We start from the raw sequence: 23,286 nt of genomic DNA on the forward strand, positions 1-23,286 counted from the left end.
AAGAGCAAAACTCCATCTCAAAAAAAAAGAAAAAAAAAAAAAAAAGAAATCCACTCTGAATTCTTTATCTAGGTTCCCTCTTGGGAACAAACATTTCTTCTTTGAGCTTCTCAACCTTAGAGTCAGGGACCTTTCTAGAATCCCTGAGGGGAAGGGGGGAAGGTTTTCAATGAATTTAATTAAGTTTACTTCCTAATGTGAAGGTATATGTTTTTGAAGGTCTTTCCACATGCGTTATAAATTCTACCACAGCATTGTCACAGTCTTCCAAGGTTTCTGTCACTCTGACCCTGCCAGCCTGGTCTTTTCCATTGGTTAGGTTTAGATGCAATACAACTGTTCCTTCCTCTCCATGCTTCATTCACTGAGAAATAATACTATTATGGAGGTGAGTGGAGAATACATCTACTATTCTTGTTTGGTAGATACCTAGATGTGGATGTCATCAGTCAGGACAGGAGAGTTAACAAAACCCCACAAATCTGTGGACATCAGCAAAGATCTTCTCACTCTCAGTACATGTCTGTGATGGTTAATATTGAATGTCAACTTGATTGAAGGATGTAAAGTATTGTTCCTGGTTGTGTCTGTGAGGGTGTTGCCAAAGGAGATTAACATTTGAGTCAGTGAACTGGGAAAGGCAGACCCATTCTCAATCTGGGTGGGCACCATCTAATCAGCTGCCAGTGTGGCCAGAAGAAAAGCAGGCAGAAGAATGTGGAAAGACTGGACTGGCTTAGTCTTCTGGCCTACATCTTTCTCCCGAGCTGGATGGCTCCTGCCCTTGAACATCAGACTGCAAGCTTTGGGACTTGGGACTGGCTTTTCTTGCACCTCAGCTTGCAGATGGCCTGTTGTGGGACCTCACCTTGTGATCATGTGAGTCAATACTCCTTAATAAACTCCCCTTTATATATACATCTAGCCTATTAGTTCTGTCCCTCTAGAGAACCCTGACTAATACAATGTCCTTGGTTGGCTATGTTCCATGTCATCTTTACTTAAGGACTCAGGCTGATGGAACATTGGAACATTAAGGGTTGTCACAGCAGAGGGAAAACAGAGCATGGTGAATCACACATTAGCTCTTAAATTTGCTGCCCAGAAACGACATATTGGTTTTCACTGGCAGCCTACATCTAGTCTGCTTGTATAGGGGTTGCTGCTATATGGAGCTATATTTAGGGATGCCAGTACAATTATCCTGGCTGATTCATCCACCCTTCACAGTTGGAAATTCGTGCATAAATTCTGACTCCCTAACATCTTAACTAATGATAGCCTACTGTTGACCAGAATCCTTACAAATAACATAAACAGCCAGTTAACATATATTTTATATGTCATATGTATTAGATACTGTATCATTCCAATAAAGTAAGCTAGAGAAAAGAAAATGGTATTAAGAAAATCATAGGAAGAGAAAATATGTTTACTATCCATTAAATGGAAGTGGATCATGATAAAAGGTCTTCATCCTCACCATCATCACATCAAGTAGGCTGAGGAACAGGAGGGGTTGGTCTTGCTTTCTTAGGGGTGGCAAAGGCAGAAGAAAGTCTGAGTATTGGTGGACGCATGCAGTTCAAGCCTGTGTTGTTCAAGAGTCGACTGAGTATTTTTCAGAACAGCGTCTGGCCCAATCGATGTCTGCTGAATGCATAAAGAAAACATGATCTGTGTACTACATCCAACTGGGCAGTTGTGTACTACATCCAACAGGCTGGGCATGGTGGCACACGCCTATAGTTCTAGCTACTCAGGAGGCTAAACCGAGAGGTTCTTTTGAGCCCTGGAGTTGCAGTAGTATGCTCTCACAACATTTCTGCTCACCCTTTTAATCCACAGCCCCTTTCAGCTTTATGGAGTTTAATACAGTTATCAGTCCATGGTTAATGAAGTCACTTTGCTCTTTGAAATTAAAGAGTAAACACAAAAGTTAAAAAGCACAACCCATATATCCCATGGTCTGTGGAAAGTTCAGCAGCCTCCTCAAGATCTTTGTGACTTTTCCGGGAATTTTAGGTACTGTGGTCACTTGTGGATTTACAGCCTGATGTTTTGGGCTCACCTGGGTCTCATATCCACCACAATCTTCTCTGCTCTTGCAAATCCACACAGAAAACTTAGATCTTTGTCCCTACCCTTCTACCCAAAATATCCAACTGCACCAAACACACTGTTCACACAAGGTACCACTCACTGAAGGCTTGGTATAGTTCAGCCTCCCTCCCACTCAAAAATTTTTCCCAGTTACCTGCTTTGTACTTTCCTGGCCCCTCGCTTGGTTCTGGCTTCTCTTTTTTTCCCCCCAATTCAATCCCCCTCACTTAATTATGCAGAGCAATCTCTCTTTCCTTCACTGTGCCCCAGGCTTAACTTTGCATAGCCAAAAACTCATTAATGTCTGGATTAAACAAAGGGCCATTTATGCAAGATAGAATCATTGGCAGAGATTTTGTAATTTCTTTCTCTTTTCCTCAGTAGGTGGAAGAAAGCTGCATGGAAATGAATTTTCCTTAAACTGCAAGGAATGGCTACAGTTTGGGTTTAAATAATCTTTTCCGTCCTCCTTTCTGGTAAATATATACTTTCTTGACATCTATTTCTGATCAACTTTATTTCTTTAACATAGTGGTTCTCAAACTTTTGGTCTCAACTCTTTTGCACACTTAAAAATTGCTAAGGGCTGTAAATAATTTTTGTTTATATTGACATTATCAACATTTACTGTATGAGAAATTAAAACGAAAACTTTTTATGTCTTTGAATACCTTTTTAAAAGTCTGGCTTAATAGGAAACAGCTGTTCTGCATTCATTGCGTTGCAATATCACACACAGTTTCTAACAAACTCAAGTGTATACAACTCATGAGGAAATGAGAGTGAAAAGGCAAATAACATCTTAGTATTATGAAAATAGTTTTATATTGATGACCATTAAAACCACTGTATTAACACATATTCTATTTGTGCATCTTCTTTATGAAAAAAAGCTTGAGATTTTGATTTAAAACTGAACCATAGGCCAGGCAACGTGGCACGTGCCTACAGTCCCGGCTATTCAGGAGGCGGAGCGGGGGAGGATCATTTGAGCCCTGGGGTTCCAGTGAGTAGTGAGCTAGGAAGGCGTCTTTGAACAGCCACTGTAATCCAGCCTGGGCAACATGGTGAGACCCCCATCTTAAACACACACACACACACACCCCAGAACCATGAACCAAAAATGCAGAAGAAACTCATTGACTGACTTGTCATTGTTTATGACTCAAGATGGTACATTTGAAAACTATGCATGAAGGATGAACAGAATCCAGCCGCATTAGGGCCACCCTTTCACCTCTGTCACTATCTATAGTTCCTATTCATCCTTCAAATCTCTGCATAGGTGACGCCTTCTCTCTAGAGCCTCTTCCTCACCACAAATAAGAGTGATTATAATAATAACATTATTAACGATAACTACCATTTATTGGCCACTTACTAGGAGCCAAGAAACACCAAAACACAGCACGCGTCAGCTCATTTAATTTTCACAATAAACTCCAAGGAGGATGATGGCTTCACTTTACAGAAGAGCTGGCGGAAGGCTGGAGAACAAAGGCCTCTGGCTCTGTGCCTTGCACACCTGCTCTGTCCCAGCACTTATTGCACCCCAAGAGTCGCCGTCCACGTGCCTCTGTCCTGCTCAAGGTGAGTCCTTGCAGTCAAAGGTCAAGGGGGTCTCGCCTTCGCGTCCCCCGCAGTGAGGGCTCAGTGAGGGAGCCACCAGAAGGGAAGGAGCCTCCCAGCTTCCCGGTCTTTATGCTGCCGGAGCCCACAAGCCCCAAACAGGCATAGGAGAGCTCGCTGAGCTCTCCGCGCTGCTAAACGCTCCAAGCTTTGCCGGGAGAAGGGAGTGCCCGTGAGCTCCTTGCCGGGTCCTTCCTCCTCTAGGCGCGCCGGCTTAGGCCGGAACCGTTTTCCTCCCGCCGCGGTAGCCAGGCGCAGGCCGGAACCTTTCTTCTCGCGTCGCCGTTGCCGGGGGAAGGCGTGCGGGGCAGGACCAGTCTTCTAGCTGCCGGGTTAGCGCCGCCGTCGCCGGCTGCTGACGTGGGCGGGTCCCGTTTGGGGCTACGGGTGCGGGTCACTATGGCGGTGGATATCACGCTGCTATTCCGGGCCAGCGTCAAGACTGTAAAGACGCGGAACAAGGCGCTGGGAGTGGCGGTGGGCGGTGGGGTCGATGGCAGCCGGGATGAGCTGTTCCGCCGGAGTCCCCGGCCCAAGGGCGACTTCTCCAGCCGGGCCCGCGAAGTGGTAAGCTGGTTGCTATGGAAACAGCGGCTTGAGGAGGGGACAGACCTGCGACAGGGACCCCGGTCCCCAAACCAGACCCTGTCCCGTAAGCATTGTGTGAAGAGGGTGGCCCCAAGGAGGACAGTAGAGTTGGCCTCAGCCAACAGCTTCTGGGTGAAGGAACAGCCTTATTTTGAGGAAGGGGGACGCATATTGGGGAACGGATTTCTCCTTCGGCGGCGGGGTTTAGGGGGCGAAGAAGGAGATGCTCAGAAATCTCTATCTGGAAAGTGCATGGGCGGCTTTGTGAGGTCATGAGATCGCCGTCACTACAGACTTGCACTCAGGGGAAGCTTCCTCACAGTCCTTCGCTTCCTGTTGAAGCACTGACTACACTGTATATTCCTGTTCTGTTTGCTTGCCTGCCTCCCACCCCCAGTTGAGATTAAAACCGTATTAAACCGAACTCTTTCTTCACTTTCTCTCCGCAGTAAGTAGGACTCAGTTCCTCTTGAGACAGGTTTAGGATAATCTTTCACAAACAGTGTTAAGTCATCTCAACTATTTTCTGTTTCGTGGACAGAGCAGGTGTTCCTTCATCTCCCTGGGAATAGGAACCTTTTCGTTAAGGAAGGGACAGTGTTGTTTTCATCTCAGAATGCATGACTTATACAGCATTGCTTTGTAAATGTTTGTTGAATGAATGAATGAATGAACAAATGGCTGTCTTTCCCACGAGACAGAAAACTGCACAACAGGAGAGATGTTTGTCTTGTTCCCTATTGTATATGTGACAGCAAGGGGGGATCTAGTTTTTGTGGGGCCTAAAGTATATAATTCTGTCTCCTCTTTTTAAGAAATAAAAACCGCCAAGAAAGATTGAGAGCTTTGAAAGTTTGAAGTGAGGGACCGTGAAGCTTAAGCTTCATTAATTTCACACTAAATCTACCTCTGCTTGGCATACACTTAGCACTGTATAGACATTCAGATGTATTTTTGAATGAATGTATGCATGTGTGCATTAATGACAGTTAGCCAAGGATACTTAAACCTCAGAAAGGGGATTGGACCAGATGAATACACTCACCCCATTGATGAACACCTATGAAGCACTTACCTTCCGACCAGCCTCGTGTTAGAGTAACAGGATGTAAAAGGAGTGGTGGAGGATACAGACATAGAAATAAAACAAGTCCCGTAAAGCCCTGTAAGTGTTGTGTAGGGCACAAAGAAGAATGTGGTCAGTTCTACCTGAGGATCAGAAAAGGGTTTATAGAGGTGATGATGCCTAAAACAAATCTTGAAAGAGGATTAGTTGGTTTCAGTGCAGACAAGGAGGGAAGGGCATCTCAGGCTAAGAGCATAGTGTGCACTAAGGTGTGGAGGTAGGTAATTGTTTGACATAAGTTGGTTCATAAACATTTGAGTGGGACTGGAATGTGGGACTTCTCTTAAAAATTGGAACAGAGTGGCAGCAGGGGGAGATCTTGAAGGGCTTTGTATATCACTGCAGAGTTTGAATTTGGCCTTGTAGGTGGTCAGATGTTATATGATAGAGAAAGCACCAGAGATCGAGCGAGCCAAGAGACCAGGTTGTTATCTGAACCATGCAACTATTAGCTACATGATTTCATTAAGCAAGTTTTAAGACCTCATTTTATTTACCTGTGAATGGTCCTTTTCTTCCTCCTCCTCCTTTTAAAAAAACTACCTTGATCCTCTCTATATAACACATCAAAGTGGGAGCTTCCTAGGTTGAAATGAGAGGAAGAGAAACAGGACATTCTCCCTCCCTATACTCCCAGTTTGTCCCAATCACTTCCTGAGGTTCCCTTTGTAGAACTGTGGTATAATATAAGAGTATTGTCTTTTGAAGGGCCCCTTCTAACTCTGAAACCACTGATTTATTAGCACTGTGCTAATTTTGAGTCCTGCTCAAGGAAAGGGGGGATTTGGGAATTGGAGAGGCTAGAGGCAACATTTGGGTTGGCAAGCCCTTTGGAGAGCCCTGTCATCACTTCCACCTCTCCCTGAGTGGTGAAATGTGTTTTAGGCTTTTGAGTTTATGGGCCTCAGGGACAGTAACAGTAACAGTCCCTTAGGGTGCTGAGTTCCCTGTCACTGGAAGTAATTAAACAGAGTGATGACTGCTTTTTATAGATGTTTGAGAAGAACTTTGTCCATATGTCACAGGGTTGGACCACATGACAGTGAAACTTCCAATTCTGTTATGTATTGATGTGGGTAGGTGTCACATCACCTTAAGTGAGTGTATGGGCTATGTTGTTCAGGGACACGGTCCCCCTGACCTAGAGGAAACATACATTCTTTTAAGCAATTTTGATTTTGTTGTCATTGCTTTGTGTGTTATCTCCTATACTTGCAACCGTTTCCCACTCCCCATCTTTTCTTGTGGAAAGTTTAACTAGAACTATTGATGGATGTCCTGTGCTTTTACTACAGTTAGATGTGTCAAAAGTTTGGCTGTTATTTTGTTTGGCCTGGATTCCTTATATAGAAAAGTCTGGTCAATACCAGAAGCACATATTCTGATTCAGGTTTAGCCCTGATTGTCAGACCCTAAGTAGTAAGTTACAGTATGCCTGTTAATAAGTGCCTTCCTCGAAGCATTTGCTGTCACTTCTAGGATGCATTTTGTCTGGCTCAATTTCTGTTCTTCCATTCCATTCCTCAAATATATGCCTGGTGCCAGATTTCCATCTCACCGAATTGTTGTAAAGGCTATACTAAGTTTAATAAAATTGCATTGAAACTAAATCTTCGTCCCCACCTCCCACCAACAGGCTGCTTTCTTCTGCATCATTCTTTTAAACATTTAACTTTTATGCTCAGTTTTGCTAAATTTGTATATACTCAAATGCATGTCTACCCATTAAATTACAAATGGAGAGTAACAACTTTTCAGATTATTTGGGAGAGGAACTTATATTATTTGAACAACTCCAAATAATAATGAATATGTCACTCTACAATGGGAATTTGATTAGTTAACTCATTTGAAGTGTGGGACTAATGAGGACTGTGGGATTGGAAAGAGACCTGGGCCTTGGGTTCAAATCTGGCTTCTTGTACTTAGAAATGGGTGAACTTGGGCAAGCCTGACTCTCATTTTCCATTTCTATAAAATGGACAAGATAATACCCTACTTAACTCACAAGCTAAGTTGGGTAGCTTGTGAGTTACCCTACTCACATAGTCTATATATATATATATATATATATATTTTTTTAAGGAACCAGACTGATTATTATTGTTCCGCTAAACTACCTCCCCTCTCCTCATGTAGGCCATTTAGACATGTTTCTTTAGTGGCACCAAGCTATATTTTCCAAACCATTTATCTTTCTTGCACTTCCATTCCTTGCTTGTAAAGGGAGCCAAGTTAAGTGCATGAGGAATGAGTGAAAATCCTGGACAGGTGCTGACGAATCAGTGGTGCTGCAGAAGTACTGTCTGCGTTTGTAAAAGAGAGTGACATTTCTTTGTCAATGTGAAACTCTTTCAGTGATGGCAGATGTGTGGCAGGTATGCAGCTGTTACTTTCTCTTCTTCCCTGTGATCATGGAAGCCAATGCTAATTTCTTAGTGGATCCCTATAGCTCAGAATCCTTTACAACATTGTGCCCCAGGAGCCATTACCAATTCAAGTTGAAATCTGCGTGGCATATAGTAAAAGTAGAATCTGTATGCTTAGAGCAGACCCATTTTTTTTTTTTTTAGGCACTCAAAAGGACCTTGAGTTCATTTTGTTAATAGGTAAGAAATCTAACAACCAAATAAATGAAATGACTTGCCCAGAGTCATGGCAGTTGAGGTCATAGGACAGGGCCAGAAGTAGAAGCCAGGTCCTTTGACCTGGTTTAATGCTGCTCTCTCCCTCCCCCCTACATCCTCCTATAATTTTAAAACCAGAATTCCCTTGGTTTCTGAATAGCGGTGTGTTTCTTCTTCTTGAGTTAATTCTGCATATTGAATGGAACTTGGGGCAGAAAGACATGGATTTGAATGCCTCTTACCTGCTATATGAAATCAGGGAAGTTACCTAATTTCAGTTGCCTTATTTATTCACTCTATTTAGTCTGAAATAGAGTGAGTAATGGCAATCTTATGAAGTTGTTAGATGAAATAAGAAAAGGTGTGCAGATGCCTGCATGAGTCTGAGTTCTTTTGGTTGCAAGTGATGGTAACCTAATGTAAACTAATCTGAACAAAGTGGAAATGCCTTAGCTCATGTAACTGGGAAATCCAGGGATAGAACTTCTTTCTCTAGCTCTTATCCATAAAGCCCCAGGAAAGAACTCTAATTGGTTCTGCTTGATCCTAAGCTCTCTCTTACAGTAGTCATTATGGCCAGAGGGATGTTTCTTAATTGCTCAGGTCTATGTCCACATCAGTCTGTGGTTAGTAGGTGGCTTGGATACTATGTAACCCCACCAGAACCATGGAAAAGGCAGTGCTGTGTCTGGGAGTGGGAATTCAAGGAATGTTGGGCAAACAAAATCAACAGAAACATCCCTCACAGTGCCTCGGACAGTGCCTGATGTGCCTTCACCTTGCCTGCCTGGCTGTCTTCAACACTGTGGGGAATAAGAAACTAGAAATGCAGGAGTTTATTATTTATTTTCATTTATTTTTTTGAGACGGAGTCTCGCTTTGTCACCCAGACTGGAGTGCAGTAGTATGATCTCAGCTCATTGCAACCTCCTCCTCCCCAGTTCAAGTGATTCTCCTGCCTCAGCCTCCCTAGTAGCTGGGACTACAGGTACCTGTCACCACACCTGGCCAATTTTTGTATTTTTAGTAGAGACGGGGTTTCACCATGTTGGCCAGGATGGTCTCCATCTCCTGACCTTCTGATCTACCCGCCTTGGGCTCCCAAAGTGTTGGGATTACAGGTGTGAGCCACCGCGCCCAGCCGAAATGCAGGAGTTTACAATGACAGGTTCTAGGGTGAGAATAGGCCTGGAGATGCCTTATAGTGGCATAGTGGCAGCTATTCTGTTCTCTTACTGACTTATAGAGGTTACAGGGGCCAGGGGAAGCTACCACACAGGTAACCAAGAAGCCTGTAAGCAGCGAACTGCTGTGCAGAGGCAGCAGGGGCTCCTGAAGAGCACTGGACAGGAAAGCAGGAACCTGTGTTCTAGCCCCAGGTCTGCCAGTAAGTGGGCTGCTCACATCATCTCTGTGGGTCTCAGTTTCCACATTAGTAAAACTGAGAGCTTGGACTAGATAACTGCAGAGATTTCTTGTAGAATAAAGACATTTTTATTCTAAATAAGGTAATAGTGATCCTGAATAGCTGGGAACTATTTTCAGATAGGCATGCAGATGAGATTTTGTTCTTCTTAATAATACATTCTTTTGTGGAAGCTAAACTAACTAACTAACTAACTAACTAACTTACTTCCTTCCTTCCTTCCTTTTCTTTCCTTTTCTTTCCTTTCTTGATGGAGTCTTGCCCTGTCACCCAGGCTGGAGTGCAATGGCGCAATCTCAGCTCACTGCAACATCCACCTTGTGGGTTCAAATGATTCTCCTGCCTCCGGCTCCTGAGTAGTTGAGATTACAAGTGCCCATCACCACGCCCAACTAATTTTTCTATTTTTGGGGTTTCACCATGTTAGCCAGGCTGGTCTCTAACTTCTGACCTTGTAATCCGCCTGCCTCGGCCTCCCAAAGTGCTGGGATTACAGGCATGAGCCACAGTGCCCGGCTGTTTACTTATTTTTAAGAATTGATTATCTTGAGCTTTTGGCTGAAATTCAAAGTTCTTGGAGTGGCCCAAAGCCAGATGATCTGGTCCTGTTACCTCTCTGGCCTCATCTCCCCTCCCTCTCCTTTTGCTCACTCTACTCCAGCAACTCTGGCCTCTGATTTTCTCACATGTACCAGGCACATTCTCCCCTTAGAACCTTTGTATCTGTTGTTCCCTCTACCTGCAACACTTTTCTCCCAGATTCCATATGGCTTGATCTCTCAGTTCCTCAGGTCTCTGGCTAAATGTTGCCTCTGTGAGGCCTTCCTTGACTGCCCTGTGTAAAGTGGCATCCTTTTTCTGTCCCTTCCCCTAGCATATCATATATCCATTTATTTATTGTCTAGTAGAATAAATACTTCCTAAAAATGAAGAACTTTGTGTTGGTAGCACTAAATCTGTAGCTTCTAGAACAGTGTAGGTATGCAGGTGCTTAATACATACTTCTTCAATTAATGAATAATTGTTAATCTACTGTGTCTTTCTCAGTTTTTGGAATAGGTGATCTCTGTCCAAGGCTCATTGCAGTTCTAAAGCTGTGTGGTCTTCACATGATTCTTGAATATTACCTGATGCACATTTATACTTGGTCAAGTATTAGGAGTAAACATTCAGTAATAGTACCTTTTATTTTATTACTAAGATTCAGTTCCTCCCTCAAGAAGTTACACTCTAGTGGAAAAGCAGACACAGGAAGTGCAACAAGTCAGGTATGATTGACAACTGTAACTTTTTTAACATTGATTCCCCAGGTCCTCCTTGATTTCCTTTTCTGAAGCAGTATTGACTTTGTGTACCAGTGTTGGGACCCAAAGTTGAGCTGGGACCACCGGGATTATAAATTTTATCCAAGGATTGAGTATAATCGTAGTTAGGGGATTTCAGTTGAGAGAGCATTTCAAAGAAGCAGTATCAGGGAACAGATACAATGAGTCTATGAGAGGCAGGAAGGACAGGAGATAGGGCCAAACCATACAAGTAGGATCGGGAAACAGTGGAGGTTTAGAATGCAACCTGTGAACAGAGCATAAATGTGCTGAGTCCTATAGATTTCTTTTTATATATGGCAGGAACCCTTTAGCTCATGAAATAAGGAGCAGCTTTGGTAAAAGCTGGATGAGAGGTTTGGGGAGAGAGGTTCATTCACCAGCCTGCCCTTCTGCTCCCTTCCCCCTCTCCTCAAGGAACTCCTAGAAACCAACCAGAGGGCCCAGAGACACACAGTTTAAAAACCACTGCCTTAATGCTCTCCAAGGCCCCTTTTAGCTTCATGATGCTGTGCTTTTATGAATTGCAGTAACTGATCGTATACTGTAGGGAGAACTCAGCACTGCAGAATTTTCATGAGATTGTGAGTCCTTTGTATGAATTACACTTCTGAATTTTGCCAAAGACTTAGAAGGACTGCAAGTTTTAAAATATATTTATCTAATAATTGATTTGTACCTTCACCCAATAAATAGTGAACATCTCGTGTGTCAGGCAGTGTGGGGCCATAAAAAAACTCAGGCATATGTCCCTGTTCTTTGAAAATATTGGTAAAGGATACCTAAATCTCTTTGGAGCATCTGTGGAGACCTCAGAAAGTGATCATCAAACTGGGCCTTGAAGGAGAAAAACCATTCCACCAGACGTAGGTAGAAGGGGTGGATGTGAGCAAAGGCAGTCGCACACAACAGCAGGGGAATGTGGGGGCCAGAGGCAAGACTGGTGTGACTAGAGCCCTTTTCTGGAGGAGGCCTGGGTGAGGGTCAGAGTGTCAGGGGATGAGGTTGTGCTGGAATGGGTTAGAGCAGGGGTCCATAAACTGGTCCACAGGCCAAATCTGGCCCACTGCCCATTTTTGTAAATAAAGTTTTATTGGAATGAGCCATGTTCATCTGTTTAAATATCGGCCAAGGATGCATTCATGCTACAGCAGCAGAATTACAGCCTGCAAAGTCCTGCAAAACCTAAAATATTTACTGTCTGACCCTTTAGAGAAAAAGTTTGCCAACTGTTAGATGAGAGCATTGTTAGTGGTGCTGAACAGTTTGTATTTTATGCTCTGGGCTATGCAGCAGAGGCATGAAAGGATCGTGTTTGTATTTTAAAATGATCCACAGTGTTGATGATGGGTTTGGAATGTAACAAGACTGACATCGAGAGCTAAGTAGGATGCTGTTGTAGTAATTCAGGTGAAACTGAAGAGCCAGTGACAGTAGGGTTGGATGGGAGAAAATAGATGAAGTGGGTATTTAATATTTAGTAGGTAGACTCCACAAACTTAGTAAAAGTTATTAACTAACTAGTAGAAATAGAAAGAGGAGGAGGTGGAATAATTCCCAGCTTTCTGGTTAGAAAAATTAAATGGAAGACGATTACAATAACAGCGTTTTCAGGGTTAGAGTTCATGCCAGTTATTCATGCCTTCTTCTCAATTCTAAATAGTTGAGAACAGATTCAAGGAGCCCAGTGGACACTGGAGTTTTATTAAGACAACATGTGGTAGATAACTCCCCAGTGGCAGTGCTTCCTGATAAACCTGGAACATAGTTGCAACTCAGTGGGATCCTTCAGCTTTGCCATATTTAGACCTTGGAGACAGTTGAGTACAAAATAGATACTCAGTGCATATGTACCTATGCCCAGCCAGTGGTATGGAGATTGAGACCTTTCTCACCAATAGGACAAACACTAGGCTAGGCCTTATGGTAGCAAGAAGTACAAGGGGATAGAGACTCAGGAGGGCCCATGTAGATACCAGGATCTCTTCTGTTATTCTCAGTTCTGCTTTCTTTATTTTTGAATGAAACTCATCTTGGGGGTAGTGATTACATCACGTGTTACAGAAGCATGATTCTCAGGGGTAGTTGGGTTCATTTTTTCCTGCATTCCAAGAAGAATCCAGAGTATGTCAAAGAGTTCCTTCTTCCTCACTTTCGAGTTGGCAGTTGATCAGCCATTATGGGTACTGGGGTAGGGCTACAGAAACATGTCCTCTCAGTGTGACATTTTAGTGAATTCTTCCCATCAGGGGCTGGATTCATTTTGTAGGCCCAAGAACCGGATTTATCCACATATTGAGGCTAGAACCATCTGTCAGGGCAGATGTCAGTCAAGCTCACATCAACTTGTGTATAAGTCAGAATACCAGTTAATTAATTAATGTGCAGAAGGATACAAATTTTGGAAACTCAATCATTTTTGAGTTTCTTCTATAGGTCAGGAATTCTGTTAAGGACTTTATGTACCCAATCTTATTTACTTTTTCTCTTTTTCAGGGGATAGAAATATATTATTAAGTGATTTTATAATATTGATTGTATTATGAATAATGTGATTGTTGAATTCATGTAAAGTTGGTTTGAGGTCTCTTACTGTCTGGCAATCCATGTTGGCTCCCTCTGGTGGGTAAAGTGTCAGTGATGTCTGCAAATGTTAATTAGAGCTTATGGCATGAAAACTGTTTTATGTTTAAAACATCTTAGATTTAAAATTGACTTAAAAATAGGCACCTTCAAAACTCCTCTAAAAGAAAGTGAGTAAACCAGTGGAATGAAAGTATGATATGTTGAATTAACCCAATAACTCAGATATGGAAAGCTTGCAGCACAGTTGAAATTTTAAACTCGGTAATACTTTTTTGTTTCTTACAGACTTTCAGATTCTCAGTCTATGAATAATAAAGTTTGCCAGCTTCTGCTTATCACCATCTAACATATATCTGTTTGTTAAAATGTTCTTATCATGGAATTTGTAAGCTGTATTTAACCAAGAGAGAGAATCTTTCATTTCACAATATCGTAACATTTCTAATTTATAGTCAAATGATAAGAAAACTCTGGTGAAATGAACACTTGCCTTTTGTTGGATAATTTCTCCAGCAGTAAATTCTGTAGTCTTAGAAGAAGTAACAGGCCACAGCATATCTTAACTCACAGGAATTGAGAAAGGAATTAAAAAGTATAAGTTTTGAATTATAAATATTTTTGGCCTTTGCCAGTGATTTACTATGTGATCTTGGAGAACTCACCTAACCTCTCTGGCTGTCACTCTTCTGATTTTTTTAATGAGAGGTTTTGACTAGGTGATCCTAAGGACCTTTTCAATAAGATGGTTGCATGACTCAGTACTCTTTTCCCAGAAGTCCCTGGATATATTTAAAAATACTTTTGCAATGATAACTGCCCATTACCTTGTGATATTTTCCTGGAGTCTCCGAAAGAGTTAGGTGATTTTTTTCCCCCAAAGTTAGCATTTGGTATGCTTCCACAAATGTATTTGATTTAAAAGTGGTTATATAATTTTATAATGGACTTTTCTCAGAAGGGCACATTTTTGAAGTTGGCCATTTTAAAATCTGATTATAAAATTAGTAAGTGCTCATTAAACAGAATAAAGAAGAAAATAGTTCACATTTAGTACTACTGTCAGAAAATAGCCATTGTTAAAATCCTGGTTAACTTTCCAGACATTTTTTCCTATTAAATAAAATCAGGATTTTTTTGTACAATACTGGTTATGTAATCGCTCTCTACATGTCCCCCTCTTTCTTGGGGATGTGGAGAGGGGTTACATAACAGTATTGTAGAAAACAATATATTTTGGAAATTTTTAAATATTGGTATATATTGCTCTTACCATCAGTTTATTTGGCTGCACAGCTATTAAAAATAGTAACAAATAATTGATTTACCCGAACCCCTATTGAAAGCTCTTTAGGCTGCTTCTGGTTTATTAGTATTTTAAGTAAACACAGTATTTTTTTATGAAATTTTTTCAAATTTATCATAGCCTCTTAAAAAGACACAAAAATATAGTTTGTTTTCTGTTTAATATTTTCTCGAATGTAAAAATTTGAATGTCCTAATGTTGATAAAAGGAAAATTATTGCTAAATTATTTGAAAATATTAAATGTTTTAGAATTTATTATCAGTGCTGGATGAGTATAAAAAAAGGCATGTAATTAGAGGCAGACTAGTTAGGAAAGCTTTGACATGGAGCAGAGCCCTGAAGAGCAAGTAAAATGGATGGATAGTGAACATGAGCCTCGTGTGCTCAGTGACAGTAAGGAAACCAGCCTAACAAGGCCAGTGGGGCTTCTTACTCAGCAGTGTGAAATCGCAGAGGTGCTTTATGGCCTGATTGCAGAGGCCTCGAGAGCCTTTGTGTAACATTAGTGGGCAAATGTCAGTGGTGATCCTGTATCTAATTAATAATGACCATTTAAAATATAATGAAACATTTATAGTAGCAACAAGAAGAGTTTCTAGTAATAACCTTAAAAAGAAATGTAAATGACCTAGTTGAAGCAAACTGCAAAATTTCGTAGACAGATATAGAAGATTTCAATAAATAGAAGTACATATTGTATACATGGAAGGGAAGAAAAAGTGTTGTCAACACATCAGTTTTTACTTTAGTGCTTGATTTGGCAGCACGTATACTAAAACATTTTAACACCAAAAAATAATATATGCATGTATGAAATTTTAGTGAAACCCATTAGTCCAGGTGTGTGTGTGTGTAAATTTTATCCATGCTAAAGGATGTGTTGTAAATCAGTAAGAAAAGGAAGATTTATTCAGTGATTTGGAATAATTGGTTAGCACTTTAGGAAAAAAAATAAATTTTTAGTTTCTTGTCTCATACATGCATTAAAATAAATTTCTAGGTGGACTATATTTAATTGTAAAAACAAAACTGAAGAAAATGAAGATGAATGTTGACATACTTTGTAGAACTGGGAAGTCTTTCTGAGTTTAAAAGTTTGGCCGGGTATGGTGCTTCATGCCTGTAATCCCAGGACTTTGGAGGCCGCGGTGGGTGGATCACTTGAGTTTATGAATTTGAGACCAGCTTGGGCAACATGGCAGAAAAAAAAAAAAAAAAAAAAAAAAAAAAAAACTAGCCTGTCGCAGTGGCACACACCTGTAATCTCAGCTAACTGGGAGGCTGAGGTGGGAGGATTGCTTGAACCCAGGAGGGAGAGTTGCAGTGAGCCAAGATTGTGCCATTGCACTCCAGCTAAGAAAGAAACCAAAGTTTGCAGCAGCAGCAGCAATCTTTTTTTTTTCACAAAGCCTTAGAAATATTCACAGAACAGCAGCTGCCTTAATAACATAATAATGATAATAATGATTTTGATGATGGTAGTGATGGCAGCTGTCACAAGTGCTTTACATAGAGACACTACAGCATTATGGCCAAGTATGGAGAAATTATTAGGTAAATGTGGCATATTGAAGAGTATGTCATGACATGAGAATTATTATATAATTAATATGTGCTTACATTATTATGTTAGCTTAAAAAAATAACTACCCAAACCAATTACAATTAAAAGTATGTATGCATACCCAAAAAACTCTAGGCATGGAAGTAATGACTGGAAGAGAATACACCAAAATGTTAACCATGGCTATTTCTGAATGATGGGACTTGGGTGATTTATTTTTCTGCTTCTATCATCCAGAATTTCTTTAATGAGCACATTTACTTTTGAAATGAAAAGCAAAACAGAACAAGTAAAACTCCTGGCAGATGAGTTTTTATTTGCAGTGGTAGGAAATGGAGAATTAATAGCTTTTGATTAGAAAGCTGTTATGAGTAAGCAATATCTAATTCTATATTAAATGTGCAGTGGAGGGACGGGGGTTATTTAAAGGAAGTCTGTGGTAAAATCTTTTGTAAAGGGAGTAATTTTCCTGTAACTCAGCTGGATTTCCCATACAGACTTTCTTAACCTATGTGACAAAATCATCCACAAATGTTGCATTGATGTCTTAGCTTTCTGGTTGCTATTCTAAAACATAATAAATGATGATAATGGCCGCCACTTGTTGAGCACCTACTCTACCTGGCCCTGTGTTAAAGCTTTATAAGTTATTTGACTATCCTTTCAAGTTAGTATCCTTTTTTCATGAAGCAACTGAGGTTCAGAAGGTTAAGCTCTCTCCCAAGATGACGTCCCTGGTGCTGTGAGATGAGTAGTCATGGCACATGCGTGCTGTGCCCCTTGGGTTGCCTGCCACCTCCCCAGCTCTTGGGCAGGCACAGGTATGCTGTGGCAAGTGTGTCCCAGCCTGGGAGCTGTGCTCCACTTGGCATTCCACAGACCAAGCCTCTGAGGACTTGCTCCTTAGTGTGTTGTCACATCATCTACTCTCTTTAGGAGCATATTTTGGTGCATACATTATACATTTGAAAGTGCATGACTAGCTTTTGGGGAAATACAGCTGCTTCTAAACCAAACTTTTTCTTTTAATCAGCAATTACCTTGTAACCATGCATTTCTTAAAGGTAAGTGTTGAGGTATGCTTTTGGGGAAAAGGGAAAAAGATTTGTGGTTTTAATTAGTAAAATCATTGAGAAGGAAGGAGACCCAACTTATGGATTATAGACATTTGAAAAGGTATAATTCCTTTTTCTGTTGTTGGGATGCCAGTTTTTAATTTTATTTGTTCATTAAACAGTCAGTTCCATGGAGATCTCTGGAACTGAAATGGCTTTTTAGAGTTGCCCAGTTGAGGCAAAGGGCCAGGGCTTTTTAGCCACTGCCGTGGCCAGCCATTGTCTGTGGTCTTCTCCCAGGGAACAGCCCTGGAGTTGGGTGAGGCACCTTCCTACTGCTTGAGACACACTTGGCTGCGAGCCAGCAGCAGGCAGTTCTCCCAACAGCTGGGGTAAAGGGGCCTTGATCCTAAAGGCCCAGTTTAGCCACACAACCTGTATTAGTTCATTTTCTGCATCGCCATAAATACCTGGAGATGGGTAATTTATAAAGAAAAGAGGTTAATTTTGGCTCATGATTCTGTAGACTGTACAAGAAGCATGGCATTGGCATCTGCTTCTGTGAAGCCTCAGGAAGCTTACAATCATGGCAGGAGGGGAAGGGGGAGCAGGAGTGTCACATGGTGAGAGAGAGCAAGAAGAGAGAAGGGGGAGGTCCCAGGCCCTTTTAAACAACCAGATCTTGTGTGAACCGAGTGACAATTCACTTATCATCAAGGGGGCAGCGCTGAGCCATTCATGAGGGATCAACCCCCATGATCCATCACCTCCTAGCAGGCCCCACCCCCAGTATTGGGGATCACATCTACAGGATGATCTTTATGGGCTGCATAGGGGCTTTCCTTGCCCTATAGCTTCTGAGAGGGTCAACTAATGGGAGGCCCCAGCAGGAGATGGGAGGGCTGGAAAAGAGTAAGTGGCTTGGGAACTGGATTGAAGCTTTGTATCCACAGCTCAGGACTCAGGTTAGATGTCTGCCCACCAGGTCCAGAATTTTTCCCTTGTGTATGTCAAGCATCCTGGGGGTTAGAATGGATTTAGCCAGTAGGCTAGTACCAGCCAGCAATGGACAGGGCAGCATTGCAGCCTCACTCAGGGTGACACTGAAAGACAGTGACAAAGGAAAGACTTCCCCGTGCCCACTTGAGGCAAATCATCACTGCCTTTTAATTTAAGGTATATATATATATATATATATATATATATATAATTTTGTTTTCTTTCCCTCTCTTCCTTAGGCTCAGCATTACAGTGGGAAAAGTCAAGTATTTTAGGCTCACACAGATTTTTCTCTCAGTGTGGCAATTCATACTTTCCCTCCAAATATGACCTGGTAAATGACTCTGGCATGTTGTCTGTAAATCTGAACTGAAATGGAATCTGTAACCCATTATCAGATTCTGAATCAAGCTGCCTTCTCCTTCTGCAGTTGTTGTTTCAGTGGAAATGTGTGTTTTTATTCTGTCAGTGGACAGTTTGTATACCTAAAATTAAAAGGGAATTATATAATGAATACTTGATGTAAAAGAAGCTAGTTAAATACTTCAACTCCAAGGGTTTCTATGAAAGTAATAAGGAAATTACATTTAATTTTAACTGGTAGAAAGATTTTTAAAATGTTATTGCTATTAAGCATTTATTACCCACACTCAACCCTTTTTTGGCAAGTGAATTCCCAAAGCACAATTCATCTTTATACAAGTGGAAAGGAAGTATTCTTGCAAAATACGTAGTTTGATGTCTTCTTCCTCACTGTGGAGAGAAGCATATTTTTCCAAAGAATAGAATGTGATGGTTGATTGGAAACTTTTGGAGTTACCGGCTAGCTCTACCTCTTGAAATAAGAATATATATATAAATGGGTCCCCAGATTAAGGCGTCGTAGGGTATTTTACAGCCCTAATTGACTCCAGACACGGAGGCAGTGATTTGTAAGCAAGCAATGACAAGAGGAAGTTAAATCAAAATTAAATTAAGAGAAGGATGAAAAAAGAAGAGCTATCAAGGAGAGGTGATGAATTTTTTTAAAGCTTCTAAACACTTATCTGTTGGTAAATGATTGAAAATCTGTGAATATATTTCACTTATGTTAAAAGATGAAATCTGGAAACACTTCAGTCCTAAAAAAAAGACCTTACTTCTACTTCTCTTAGAAGTCTTTTTTTTTTTTTTTTAGAGATAGAGCCTCACTGTGTTGCCCAGGCTGGTCTCAAACTCTTGGGCTCAAGCATCCTTCTCCCTAAGCCTCCTGAGTAGCTGGGATTATGCATGCATACCACCATGCCTGGTTTCAGAAGTCTTTTAAAATATTCATTACTTGGTACAGGTCAACCAATATAGGCATATTTGCTTTTATACTTTTCCATTGAGTCAACTGCAATAAAAATCAGTATCTCCCATGATGCACATGAAGTGGTATAGAGGATTGGTTTTCCTGTTTACATTTTGACATTTTGTTGTTCCGGCTTGTATAAATAAAAATCTAAGAATTAGAGCTCACCAGACAGCTTCTCCACCCTGACTGCCATTTTTGCAGTTACATCAGTCATTTTCCCTTTTCCTGTCCTCCTCTACCCAGTTAATTATCAAGCCCAAGAAGATAGACACTGGGTTCCACTCCCCTCACAGCACAGAGCACAGTTCAGTACACAATATTTGGAAATAAATTAAGTGAATAAGCACCTGCTCATTTTCTCTGTCTCATCCATTCTGCTGCTACCAGTGGGGGTTCGGACCCCTATCATCTTGTGCCTGAGCTGACACAGTAATGATGAGCCCCAGTCCCTCTCCAAACTAACCCACTGTGCGGAAAATGTTGCTTTCATCAGTACTTTGGCTCAGAAGTGCTCAGTAAGTACTGCTCATTCTCCATGCAAGGAATTCTCAGATACTCGGTCTTTATAAAGCTGGCCTACCCACATTTCCAGTGTTAAACTCCACACTTCCTCCATCATCCCACCAGCTTTCACCACGTTGCTCTGTTAGCAGTCCCCTCCGCTTCTTGCCTCCTTCTTTGGCTCCTGCTATTTCTCTTGCCTGGACTGCTTGCTCTCCTTCACTTTCTCAAATTCTGTTGATCTTGAAAGATACATTCTAGCCTATGCTAGTCACCTTCTGAATTGAAAGCAGTTGCTGCCTGTATTCCTTACTATAGAAATATCTATGGCCTGTGACATCTCTTGCCTTATTATTTTGTGTTTTTATTTAATAATAACATTGTCACTTCACTATCCAGCTGCTATTGTGTTGTCTCTTCAATGATATGGTTTATTTTGGGGCTTATTTCGGGCATGGGGAATAGAAAGGAGAGAGCAGGACTCTATTTTCATGCTGCTTTGTATTTAGCACAGTGTCTCTTGTCCCCAGTAATACAGCCTTTAGACAGAATAGACACCGTATCTTTTTCTTCTTTGTATTCCCAGCACTTGCAGAGCATCTGGCCCATAGTGGTGATTCATACGTGGCATTTGAATAAATGAACAGAAGGCACACCTTAAAGATTTGTTTAGTAGTTTTACCCCCAAACTAAAAGAATCAACATAGGTAATTTTCCATCTTTTAAGAGGCATAAAATCCAGTTTTCCATTTAGCTTTTTTCATCATTAACAGTTCTCCCTCAAGCACTTCTCCTTTTCCTGCCTTCAGCTTCATACTGAAATTTAAATCAATTTCCTCTCATTCTTTTCTCTGTGAAATTGGAGAACAGCTGTTTAGTCACCTCCTTATAAATAACCCTTCAATGAGTTAAATTGCCTCTAGGATTTGCTTTCTCCAGATTAAATTATCCCAAAGCCTTTTCTTTTTTATCATAAAGGCCTTTTCAAAAAGAAACATTCATTATTCTTTTTATTTCTTTTTCTAGCTCTTTATAAAACTTTATTCTTGTCATAAATGTACCACAGGATACCCCTATATAGGCCTGACTGATGCTGTCTGGAGTGGAAAGGTTTCTTTTCACATCTGGAATCTCATTCTCCTCTTTGTGTTTTAGAGTATCTTGTTAGCTTTTCTTTCTTTCTTTTTTTTTTTTTAACTTCATATCCTATCGGATTTAATTTGCGGTTCACTCTTACCCTCTCCCTGTTTGTCTCCTTTTTCTGTACATTTCTTCAAATGTGTAGCTTGATTTTCTTCCCGTAAACACTAGCTTGCTTTATCAGGAGTCTTATGGTTATAAGCTACAGAGAACCCAATGCAAATTAGCTTAAGTGATCAAAGGAATTTATCGATTTATGTCACTGAAAAGTCTAGTGGTATGACTTAACCCCTGGCTTGGCTGGTCTTGGTGAACTAAACAGTGTCACCACAGGCCTGGTTTTCCTTGCTCTGTCTATTCTGCCTTGCACACACAGTGTTGGCCTCTCCTTTAAGGCGCCTCTAATGCCCTTGCTTTGTGGCAGCCACTGAGCTGTAGTACTTGCAGACCTCACTTTCTCATACTGCTTCATCCAGAGGAAGAGAGAGGCTCTTTTCTTGCTTGGGGTTCAGATTTCCTTACTGGCTCACATTGAGTGATATTCTTATCTTCAATCCACTCCTGTCCTAGGAAAAGGATATACTGCTTATCTTGGTCCACTTAGGACCCAGCTGTGCACCTGACACAGTGTGTTACCTATACCCAATACACTTGGCTGAGAAACAGGGAAGAATGGTTTCCAAAGGAAGTTTGGGAGATATTTTCAGAAGGAGGGGAGCAATACATGTGTGTGGCCAACAAGAGATGTACATTGTGTTCAAAACTGTGCCCATTCATTCTGCTTTAGACATTATAAATATCACTTTGAACTGAGGGCATCTCTGAGAATAAATTATTCATTCACTTACTCATAGTCACTTACTATTAATCACCAACTACATGCCACCTATACAACTTGGTTGGTATTGGGTGTACAGACATGAGTGAGACAATGTCTGACTTTGAGAAACATATAGTCTAGGGAAACAATAGACCTAGAGGCACATAACTAAAGCATGTTCTAAGAAGTGCTGCTATCAAAGGGTCAATGGACACAGGTGGAAGTGAAGAACTCAGTGGGAGGGTTAAAGGGAGGGGGCATAACAATAGAGGTGAGTTTTGAACTAAGCCTTGAAAGGTAAAAAGAGATTTCCCTAGAATGGGAAAGGAATGGCATCTTGAAGGCCATAGTGAACCATAAAAAGTTTTCAGTAGGGGACTAACATGATTAGGTATGTATTTGAGAAAGATCATTCTGCTGGTAGTTCATGTATTTGGCAGAGGTGAGAAGGACTGGCAGCAAGGAGGAGGACCAGTTGAGCTGTTGCAGTAATCACGTCTAATCAAGATACAGCAAGAACCTGAACTCAGCTTGCTGTCAATAGAGACAGAGAGTAGACTCAAGATATGTTTGACAGGAGCTGGGACTTGTTAATGTAGGAGATGAAAATCAGTGGTTATTAGATGACTTTGAGGTATTCATTGTGGATAACTAGGTAGGTGGTTAAGATGAGTTCAGTTTTGTAGTTATTTGAGGTGCCTGCTGAAAACCCAAGGGGCACGTTTCCCAGGCAGTTGTAAAAATAGAAATGTACTAAAGGAAAGATTTCTAAGCCAGGAATTTAGACTGGAGAAGACATCAGAATGTAAATGGAGATTGAAGCCTTGAGGAAAGAGTAGGATCATCCAAGGGGAATTTCAAATCAGAAGAAAAGAGGGCTGCAGAGTAGTCCCTGGGAAAACACGTCTGAGAGGCCAGGAGAGGACAGGAAGCCCGAGGAGGCCGCTGTGGAGAACTTAGGCCTGTGGATCCCTTCAAGTAACAGGCTTGATTAGAGGTAATGTCACCTGGAACGATTTGTGCCATGATGGTTAAGAACATGAACTCTGGGCTCTACCACCTCCTGGGGTTGATCTGTGGGTAAAATATTTAACTTCATTTCCTCATCTATGTAATGGGAATAAAAGTCATACCTAATTTTGGAAGATTAAAGTGAG

General features: G+C 41.2%; 1 protein-coding gene across 3 annotated transcripts in view; it reads left to right on the plus strand.

Annotated features, from left to right (window-relative positions):
* The first annotated feature begins 4,029 nt into the window (after positions 1-4,029).
* Positions 4,030-23,286, plus strand: part of STX18 (syntaxin 18) — a 118,151-nt gene continuing 98,894 nt past the window's right edge. The window contains exon 1 of one of the 3 annotated variants that reach the window (XM_037742228.1): positions 4,030-4,299. In XM_037742228.1, coding sequence (XP_037598156.1) covers positions 4,132-4,299 — 168 coding nt within the window. In that variant the 5' untranslated portion in view covers positions 4,030-4,131. The remainder of the gene's footprint in view (positions 4,300-23,286) is intronic. The other 2 variants (XM_017539157.2, XM_017539159.2) reach the window with 2 other exon arrangements.

This window comes from Cebus imitator, unplaced genomic scaffold (genome assembly GCF_001604975.1).
Source record: "Cebus imitator isolate Cc_AM_T3 unplaced genomic scaffold, Cebus_imitator-1.0 Scaffold117, whole genome shotgun sequence".
Lineage (NCBI taxonomy): Eukaryota > Metazoa > Chordata > Mammalia > Primates > Cebidae > Cebus > Cebus imitator.